At 39.7% G+C, this 11210-nt stretch overlaps 1 protein-coding gene across 1 annotated transcript in view; it reads left to right on the forward strand.

Moving 5' to 3' along the window:
• The window catches only part of LOC149313748 (dynein axonemal heavy chain 11-like), a 116287-nt gene extending 105083 nt beyond the window's left edge, over positions 1-11204 (forward strand). The window contains exons 28-30 of the mRNA XM_089519732.1: positions 6990-7102; positions 8250-8390; positions 10790-11204. Of these exons, the coding sequence (XP_089375858.1) occupies positions 6990-7102; positions 8250-8390; positions 10790-11037 (502 nt within the window). The 3' untranslated portion in view covers positions 11038-11204. The remainder of the gene's footprint in view (positions 1-6989; positions 7103-8249; positions 8391-10789) is intronic.
• The last annotated feature ends 6 nt before the right edge of the window (positions 11205-11210 follow it).

Genomic DNA, 11210 nt, shown 5'->3' on the forward strand with positions numbered 1-11210 from the left:
GCAATGGGTAAAAAGTACTCAAAATGTTGGGTGACAGACTGGTGACAGCCTAGGTTGGTAGAATTTGGGTTTGACTAATGGGAAGAAAACACCCACCACTTATCAATGTAGTGGATTGCTCCACCAGAGGTATGACCCATCATACCAAATGATAGTTTCCTTGAGAGGATCAGATGTAATCTGTTTTGGAGGGAAAATATGGATATTGTTAATGGAATCCATAGAACCTTCCCCTGACCAAACTATTCTTTCCTATATCATTATAAAAACACTACAAAATTAAACTTGTTTCATCCTAAATCCTTTTCTTCTCAGGAGACGCAGGGATTTACAATTGAAGGGAATTTTATCTCCCTTTGAGGAAGGTACACTTTTGAGAGGAGGTACACATATTACTTCATTTTGAAGGGAATTGCTCTTAATGTTCTACAGCCTGAAATGTCTGAACCAGCGAACACTCCCATATTTTACTTTCTGATACCTATTTAATTGAAAACAACAACAACAACAGTAAACCACAGCTCTTCACTTGTAATTCATCCTTCTTCTACACAGAGGAAACTTATGAAAATTACCAGTATTTCAAAGTAGGTTGGTAGAAATTTGAATAAATTCATATGTTGCACTTAAAAGGGATAACAAATTAGACACAGGATATGAGAATGATAACATGGATACAGCAAGTGCAAGATAACCTAACAGATAAACCTGATGAATGGTTAGTTAGAATAAGTTTTCCAATAACCAATGGAAAGAAGATACTCATCTGCACAGAATGTATTCTATAAGTGGCTATAAAACTAGCAGAAATGGAATCAAAATGCAACAGTAAACTGCATTCGGCTGGTTTTCATTTGAAACCAAAGTTTACTTAGAGCCAGGATTCCAATAAGCAGTGCAGGATCAATGCTATATCTTATTTCTGTAGCTGATTTGCCTCTATAGCTCATTATAACTTCGCACACTGTTATGCATTCCGCAGTGGCCTCTGTTTTAACTAACCAGCTGTCCTCTTACTCAGAAATGGCATTCCTTCCCCCTGGGAAAACGTATCATACTGAACAGTTCTCCACTTAGAAGATTCCCCTGTTGGGAGTCATCCATTGTTGCAAAGATGACGACTTACTTAAGTAGCATTAGGTTTCACGAGGGAAAATGATGTTTGATTTTTCAAACCACAGCATGTTTTGATTCGCAAACCACAGCAATTCAGCAAAACTCCCAGAGACTGAATTTATAAAACCTCATTGAAGAAGACAAGGGAGATGGCAATAAGAATCTAGTTGTCTGTATTACAGAAAATTGAGCCCAAGGCTGCAACTAGCTAATGCAAAAAGATGGCCCCTTATTAAAGTACATATTTGTTTTGTCATAGGAGTTTATCCCACACACACACTTCCATTCTCACTGCGATTGTGTTAATGAGAGGAAGTGCATATATATCAGCTTGTGAACACTTCCTGCCTCATGTCACTTCATTAGCACATCTGGGCTCTCTTCTGCTCTTATCATTAACCCCACCTCCATTCCCTATGCCCTACCCAGCATGCCTTGCAATTGTGTGTGTTTGTTATTGTTGTTGTTGTTGTTTAACTCAAAGAGGAGGAGTGCATGGGTAAAGGAGGAGACACGTCTGCACAATCCCAGCCCCACCGTTGGGGTAACTCACCACACTTGAGGGCTAATATTATACCAGTGCTACTGGGATCTTATTGACATTTTTCCCATCAGTGGCAACGCGTGGGCTAACCAGCTCTTAAGGACAAGGCAGCAATATTTTTAGAGATCAAAGATTAAAATATACTGGAGAAAGGAGGGAAGGAGCTTGGACCTTGGGTTGGGAAATTTTGCTTCAGAAGGTCAAAGAGAACACAGAGTACAATGAAATCAATAATGTAATTAAATCCATATCCCACATGTTGAATGTAGGTTTTTAAACATAAGTAGTGTATTGATTCTAATTAAGCCATATGGGGAGGGGGTATGGGTATGTGTAACACTGTTTGTATATAAAGACAAAGAGCCCTCCTTCCGACCACCATCTTGAGGGAGAGAGAGGCAGGCCAGCAACAACAGGCCTCGCCTGGAAGACAACATTCTTATATACAATACATGTATTGTATATTGTCCATTGTATTTTTATATTGTATTGTATACTGAATTTCTTGTACACCGCTATGATCTATTTGGAATAGCGGTTTATAAATAAAACTTATTATTATTATTATTATTATTATTATTATTATTATATATTAAAATAATTCAGTTTTTAATAAAAGGATAAGGCAGTGACAAGAGGGAGATAGCATCATGCAGTAGGAATTACCAAATATGCTATTATCAAACATTTATGTCAGTTAAAAGCTGTGTGTGATAAGATCCACAGTCATGAAACACAATTGATGGTGGGCTTGAGAGGGCCATTGGCATAGTGCCTAGTAATCCTCCTCCCTGTGGATTTACTTTGCTATGTGTTTTAACTGGTTTGTGTGTTTTAACTGAGGTTATGTGTTTTTAAACGATGTTACGTGTTGTATTTTAATGTGTTGCTGTTCCCTGCCTTTATTTGAAATTTTGTGCAATCCCCTATAGTCAGAAAGATTGTGATGCTAGCTTTAAAATGGCTGAGGCCAACAATTAAATTGAAAGCAGAATGGAAGCAATGAGCCAGCATGGTGTAGTGGTTTGCTTGTTTGACTAGGACTCTGGAGACCAGAGTTTGAATCCCCGCTCAGCTATGGAACCCCACTGGGTGACCATGAGTGAGTCTCACTTTCTCACCCTCAGAGGGTGACAATGGTAAACCCTCTCTGAACAAATCTTGCCAAGAAAACCCAGTGGTAGGGTCCCCATAAGTTGGGAATAACCTGACAGCACACAAACAGAGAGTCTTAGGTCTTTAGGGCCTATTTAAAACTCACGTATGCAGGAGTTTGTGAAGGGTTTGTGCCACTGGAGTCTGCTCCATAGAGGTGGGACCTCTTGAATCCTAATGCCAGGTATGTGAACAGGGCTGTCACAAGTCATTTCAGGCCTCAGGTAGATTCTTCCATATAGCCACATTGAAACAAATAACCTGATCCCAAATTCTTTAGGCCAGATGGAAAATATGTAGCCCCTCCACTTGTTTGTACCTGGACACTTCTTGCCATTTGGTAAAAGATGGGGAAGGGGGGCAGGATAATTAATTCTCCTCTAAAGCTAGGTGCAGGGTTCTTGTTTCATCCCTTCCACCAGATGGGTTTCATGAAAAGGGGAGTAGACTTTGTAAAGACTGTGGTGCCTTAAAAGTATCTTTTTAGTGGGAACTTGGAAGTGCTTATCCATATGTTGAGATTGTTCTGTCTGTTTTTGATAGCTTCATATGTTTCTTCCTTCCCGCTCCTTGTCCATGTGCTTCACTCCCTTTCCCCCTCCTATGTGATTTTAATTTCCAGATACACACAGCTAGAGATGATTTCCATTCCATTATGCTTTCCTTCCAATTGTTAAGGGCAGGTTTTGTTGCAACATTTTGTCAATATCTTTTTTCAAAAGTGTTGCCACAAAGGTGTTGTTGTTGTTCCTATGAATCGAGATGGGGAACAACAGATTAAAACAGAGCAACAGCATAGACACATAACACCAGTAAAAACAAAATACCAGTAAAAGCCACAAAACACCCATTAAAACACCGTGTATCACTGAAGTATTTTCTGGATGGGGTTTGGGGTTGCTCTTTCCTTTTATAGAAAAATAGCTCAGCAAACATGGGGGGGGGTGTACATCTATACTGTAGAAATAATGCAGTTTGACACCACATTAACTGCCATGGCTCCAGTTTACAGAATCCTGAGATTTGTAGTTTTGTGAGGTATTCTTTGTAGAGAAGGCTAAAGACCTTGTAAAACTACAGCTCCCAGGATCCCAAAGGATGAAGCTATGTCGAACTACATTTTTTTCTGCAGTGTAGATGTACCCTAGGTCTGCTAGAACTTGTTCTTCTGTATGACTGATGCAATTTTGGTTGCCTTGATATGGGCACAAAGAACAATTCATTAATGTTAAAAGGAATGATGAAATCCAAAACCCAAACCCAAACCTTTGGCAATTGGCCCACATTTTTTTTCTTCTGGAACTTGCAATGCATTTGTGAAAGATGTCATGGGACCCCTTTCCAATATCCTTCTAAAGGGATATTTCAGCCTTAATAAAAATGATAGAGAGGCATTTGCCTGATAGTGCAGGGCAAAACTTTTGTGAATGTTTGCACTGTAGGCAGATATTCTGAGAGCATATAATCTTCTGAAGCATATTGGCCTGAAAAAGAAAAAAACCAGATCACAGAGAGAATTCTGATAATGTAAGGTACATTATCTCTTCTAAAAATGACAAATATTAAAGTTAAATAGGAAAGATGTGCAAGGTAGAGAAAGGTGGAACAAAATGTGTGTTTAACAAAATCAATTTTCAGAAGTAACATGCCCAGGCTAATCCTTTTTAAATATATTCAAGGAATGTATTATAACTTGCCCTCCTACACAGAATGAATGCAATACCCCCTTGGATGTGTTTCTGACAGAGGATAAATGAAGGAACTTTTCACTGTTTAATGTAACACTTGCTCTGTAATTCAGATATGCTGCCAATGGGAGCTGAATTCTTCTATCCAAGAAACTGATACTAGCAATGCAATCTTAGCATGTCTTACTCTGAAGTTAGTCATATTTTGACCAATGGAACTTACTCCCATGTAACTACATGTAGGGTTGCAGCTTCACCAATCTCATGTAGTGTTGATTTTGCAGAATTCTTCTGCAAAAAGAATGCTACAATGCTTGTAATGCTTAAGTGCCTTCAAGATGTCTCTGACTTATGGCAACCCTACCATTGTTGTTGGGGGTTTTTTTTGGGGGGGGGCCAAGTTTTGTTCAGAGGAGGGTTGCCATTGCCTAGCTCTGAGGCAGAGAGAGTGTGACATGTATAAGGCTGGGTGGAGAGGAACAAAATTCTGCTGGACAATTTTTAAAATATGCCAAAGTAACCTTATTTTCACAGTTCCTACACCATATTCACTATATGCAGAAATAAGCCTATGTAGCTGTTTAGCTACAAAGGAATAGGTTTGGCATGTACCCACAGCTGGATATGTTTATTTCTGGAATGAAAGCTCTTTCACTGAGTTCCCTAATTTTGTAATGCAATAGTTACAGATAAAAACATAAAGACTGTGATATTCCCAACTCTGTCCCTCCCAGGGCCGAACACTAGATAATAGATGTGACATTAATGCAAAGTTTATTTGTTAGAAAAATATTTTGAGGTACAAATAGCATATACCTGGATCCTCATTATTTGGGGAAGAGAGAAAAATGTACCTTTAGTTTACATTTAGTTTATGAAATCAGGGTACTATTCAGATCCAGCAGGCTGACAGGCATAACATACAGAGCCTTTTCACTGGTAGCCTCATCCCTATTAACCTCCACTGTGTATGACATGCCTTTGATTCTTCCTTTGTCTTTAAGAGCACCTTAAAGATCTAGTTGTTTCAGACTGCATTTAATTGAATAAGATGATTTTCACTGCTTCTATTTTTATCATGTCATGTCAGATATTTGTTTTTATTTCATACAATAGTATTGTGAGCTGTCTTAAGGCCAAGAGGACGAAAGCATATTCTGTACTGGCACATTATTTAAAGTAGTACAAAGGAGCGAAGGAGTCATAACAGAATTCCTAAAAGAAGGAGCTGGTCCCCTCTGTTTGCCCCAGAAGCCCTTTCACAGGCAGTTCATTTCTGACTGAATTGCAGAAGGACATGTCTTTCCAGTAAGCAGTAAATAGCCACTTGATCATTGCTGGTCACTGGTCCATGGTAGCCAAGCCAGCTCATTCTAGTATTTTACTTTTCTTGGTGCAATAGACTGGAAATTTTGCTGCTAGAGCTGTGTCATTCTTGTTGCCCTCAAGAATTAATTTCCTTTTACAGTTTTCTTCCATTAAACTCCTGCCCTCCTGTCTGGCCCTGGCTTCCACTCTATCAAAAGCATCTGAAGAGATAGACTGAAGTCTACAAAAGCTCATGCTGCCAATTTCTTACTTTCTTTTAGTTAATCTCTAAGGTGCTAACAAAATTTCTCTAATACAACTTAACTTCCTTGTTAACCAAAACTCTGCCTGCAGGTCTGAGAAACAGGATTGTCCATTTCTACAGAAATGTAGCTGTGCTGAGATATTTAACATAATAGACAAGGGATGCTTTACACTTGGTATGTTTTCATACGATTCTCAAGATGTTCACCTGTGGCAGGTCCTCAAAATAGATATGTGAGGAAGATCCTAATCCTGCTGCTGGTGTGATCAGATAACTCCTGAGAACATGACTTGGCCCAATCCATAGCAGAGAGTACAGACAATCACAAATTCCAAGAATGTTCTATGAAATCCAAACGGATGGTTTCAAAGAGGAGCAGCTCTCTTAAGTGAGACTGCATAGAAACCGCTTAGAAGAGTAAGGGATCCATACTTAATTACTGGACAATACAATAAAGGCCTTATCTAGAGGGCCCTGCATAGCCCAGTTTGCTTTCTCCTTGATTTAATGAGGCTTTATTCTGCACAGGTAGTCAGGCCGCATGCTATGAAATGAGCATAAAACTAACAAATCTGTAACATTGGGCTCATGGATAATGGACTCCCAGAACCCCACCTACAAATAACAAGATTGTGTTGCAAACACATTTAGCTCCAGTTTTGTTTCTGGAAGTGTGTGTGTTTGTGTTTTCAGGTTGCCTGTTGAGTTATGGTAACTGTATGAATTTCTTATGGTTTTCTCAGCAATACTTAAGAGATTGTTTTCCAGTTCCTTCCTGGAAGAAACATGGGCTGCCGTGCTTGGTATTCATTGGCAGTCTCCCATCCAAGAACTAATCAGGGCTAACACTGCTTAGTTTCCCAGATCAGACCTAATTCCTGTGCTTCCTTCTTTCTCTTATGACACTGCCTAGGTACAACGATCTATTGCTGCGCTGTCGGGAGCTTGATGCCTGGGCTCAGGATCTCACCCTCCCCAGCGTTGTCTGGATATCAGGCTTTTTCAACCCCCAGTCCTTCCTCACAGGTAGGAAGCACATCACACAACTCATTAGTAATTTACTGCTACAGTAATTTTTATAATTACTGCCAGGAGGCTTCATTAAATTTGATCTAATGAATAAATATTGTATTTTCAACGTGATTACCAGCGCAGCTTAAGCTGTGTGCCATAAACAATTATTTTCCTCAATACACAGTATGTCAGTGACTATTGATTTTTTTATTATTATTCTGCAAAGAGTTTACTGTATTTGTATCATAGGCCCACTCAATAATGCTTGAACGTGAAGAGTCAATTGGCAAGGAATATGTAGCTGACAGAGAAATAAAGGGGATAGCAATGGCCAAAAAGCTAAAATACTGACTTTTTATAAATGTAATAGCTAGTCTTGTTTAATTAAAACATGAGACAGGAAGGAAGAGTCCTAGTGTCTTGCTGATGTCTATAAGCTTGGACTCAGAAAGGTACTTTAAACAAATCAAAGGCTTGAGCTAGACAGTGCGCTGCCATGTTGGGACATTCTACACCATAGAAATAGTGCAGTTTGACACCACTTTGGTACTTTGTGAGGTACCAGCACTCCTTGGCAGAGAAGGCTAAAGACTTTGTAAAACTACACTTCCCATAGGATGGAGCTACAACACTTAAAGTGGTCTCAAACTGCATTACTTCCACAGTGTATTTGCATCCTTTAGACTGGCTGCATCTACACTGCAGAGTGAATGCAGTGTGACATCACTTTAACGGCTATGGCTCAATGCTATGGAATTCTAGGATTTGTAGTTTTGTGAAATATTATAACAACAAGGACTATATACTGATATACTCATATAAGGTGAGAACAGCTCTGTTAAAAGTTAAAATCAGATTAGGACACCTGACATGGCGACAGCTTTTGCCAGGCTGATGACACTAATGTCTTGTGTGCAGAAGTGACCCATACTTTTCTTTCACTAATCAACCTTACAAGGAAGTGGATCTTGCCCACTTGACCATATACTATTTGGTTATATAAATGATTTCAAGTTACACTAAATTTAGAAATTTGCCTTATGTTATGTCAGAGCTTTGGCCCATTTAATGCAATGCTACCTGATCAGAAGTAGTTCTGTGACAGCAGTTGTCCCCATGTTTCCACCTGACTCAGCAAAGTCTTCCTATTTTATTTCAGCTGTCATGCAGAGCCTAGCCCATAAAAATGAATGGCCTTTGGATAAGATGCACATAACAATAGATGTTACCAAGAAATATAAAGAGGAGTTTACGCAACCAGCTAGAGAAGGGGCATACATTCACGGTCTGTATTTGGAAGGTAAGTATTACGGCTTCTAGAGAGATAGCACTATGTAATGGTTTGAGTGTTGGTCTGTGACCCTGGAGACCAGGGTTCAAATCCCTGCTCAGCCATGGAAACCCACTGGCTAACCTTGACAAGTTACACTCTCTCAGCCTCAGAGAAAGGCAAATCTTGCCAAGAAAAAGCCAATAGGCTAACCTTAGGGTCAGTGTAAATTGGAAATAACTTGAAGGCATGCAAGACACACACACGAACACACACACACACTATATGGGAAAGTTTTCCTATTGCTTTAACATGGTTTTATAAGCTTTGTATTATTTTTTTTTATTTTTAAAGTTCCTTTTAAATTCCTGTTAAGGCCAAAAGGGCAAGATATAAAAATTTAAAAATAGAAGTACTATTTCCAGACTCCTTGCAAGCTAAAAAGTAAAATTGGTGTGCCTTCCAGTCTTTCCTGCTGCCCTATTTCCTTTGTTTCTTAATATGAAAACTTAACCAGTTTGTTTTCTGCAGGTTCAGAGCAGGTATTTGTCCAAGCATCCTAATCTTACATAACAGACACTTTTTCACATGTAGCCTCAATGTTCATAGAATCATAGAATTGGAAGAGACAAGGGCCATCCAGTCCAGCTCCCTGCCATGCAGGAAATCTCAAACAAAGCATCCCCAACAGATGGTCATCCAGCCTCTGCTTAAAGACCTCTAAGGAAGGAGACTCCACTACACTCTGGGGAAGGAGTGTGTTCCACTGTCGAACAGCCCTTACTGTCAGGAAGTTCCTCCTAATGTTGAGGTGGGATCTTTTCCTGGAGCTTGCACCCATTGTTCTGGGTCCTAGTCTCTGGAGCAGCAGAAAACAAGCTTGCTCCCTCAATATGACATCCCTTCAAATATTTAAACAGGGCTATCATATCACCTCTTAACCTTTTCTTCTCCAGGCTAAACATCCCCAGCTCCCTAAGTCATTCCTCACAGGACATGATTTCCAGACCCTTTACCATTTTAGTCACCCTCCTTTGGACACGCTCGTTTCTCAACATCCTTTTTAAATTGTGGTGCCTCACCAAAGCAGAATAGAGTGGCACTATTACTCCCTTGATTCTAGACACTATACTTCTATTGATGCAGCCTAAAATTGCATTGGCCTTGTTAGCTGCCGCATACCACTGTTGACTCAGGTTCAACTTGTGGTCTACTTGGACTCCTAGATCCCTTTCACACGTAGTTTCATTCAGCCAGGTGCCCCCCTTCCTATGTTTTATATTTCCGCTCAAAGTGCAGTACCTTACATTTCTCCATGTTGAAATTCATTTTGCTAGCTTTGTCCCAGCTTTCATTTATTCAGGTCATTTTGAATTTTGATCCTGTCCTCTGGGGTATTAGCTACTCCTCCTAGTTTGGTGTCACCTGCAAATTTGATAAGTATGCCCCCAATTCTGTCATCCAAGTCATTCACTATGTTCACTAAAAGATTAGCAATGACAGGGTCCATACAAGAGATGTCTGCAATGGGCAGGTGCCCCATCTTGTAATGGGCATTATAGCCATATGAGTAAAATTAAAAGGGGTAAGTATCCTGGGAAATGCAACATAATATTGCAGTTAGATATGCTCCTGTTGGCAAACCAGCCCACTCCATCCTACATTAAATCTTTGCATGCTCAGTGGATACAGGATTATGCCTAACAGAGGCCTAATCAGGCTGTTTTGGCATTTCCTCTTAGGACTTGGGTTACTGGGAGAAGGTCCTATTGTACCAGTATATATTTTGTGGTTCCCTCAAGCCTATTGGTACCTTCCTTTTGTTAAAGATTAGCCTATGACAATAGGCTTGTCTGTATACAATATGCTGCTATATACAGAGTACTTGCAAGTCAGGAAACATCATTTTAAAACAATGAAGATTTCCCAATCTAAAAGAACAGTATAGAGCATCTTATCTCAACCATTTTACCCTACAGGGATGTTTGAAATAATTTTCAGGTTTCAGGGAACCCCTGAATAAGTATTACAGTGTTCCCTCCACATTTGCTGGGGTTAGGGGTGAAGGACCCCTGTGAATGTAGAAAAACTGCACATTGTGCTTTCTCTAGGAAAGTTCTCCAGCACAATTCTATGGTTAACTTCTGGCAGAGTTGCACTGGAGGACATCGATTCCTAGGGAGGACATGAGTCAAAGCAGCAAATAACCAAAACTGCAGAAGGAAAAGCTGCAAATGTGGAGGACCAACTAAAAAAATATTTTTTCTCAAATCACAATCTTCTTTGCAACGTCTAACGACCTCTCAAAATCCTGGTATAATATTCTTTATCTGACTAGCAGTGCCTACATGAGCATGTATTAGGTGTTACATGAGGGGAGGGTGAATCTTGAAGTTAAATTTCCTTTCTGTACTTTCAATTGTTCACAGGTGCACAATGGGATGTTCAAGGGGGGCACTTAGCTGAAGCTTGCCTAAAAGCACCAACACAAGCGATGCCTGTTGTTTTTGTGAGAGCCATCCCCAATGACAGGCAAGAGACAAGAAATAGCTATGAATGCCCTGTATATAAAACCAAACTAAGGGGCTCCACTTATGTGTCAACCTTCCATTTAAAAACAAAGGAAAGGCCAGCAAAGTGGATTCTTGCTGGTGTTGCTTTACTTTTGAGTGTGTGACTACAGGTTAATCTTTTTAGCTTTATGCACTTGCTCCCTTGCCTTGAGTGTTTGTTGTTTGTTTGTTTTTGTAAAAGATTAAACATAGATGTATGAACATAGACTGTATCCATAAACCTCTAACTATATGCTTTACCCTGTCCCAGTGACATTTTCAGAAAGATAAAGATTAC

Source organism: Sceloporus occidentalis, unplaced genomic scaffold (genome assembly GCF_023333645.1).
Source record: "Sceloporus occidentalis isolate IW3139 unplaced genomic scaffold, rSceOcc1.0.p SCAF_4, whole genome shotgun sequence".
NCBI classification, from domain to species: Eukaryota; Metazoa; Chordata; class Lepidosauria; order Squamata; family Phrynosomatidae; genus Sceloporus; species Sceloporus occidentalis.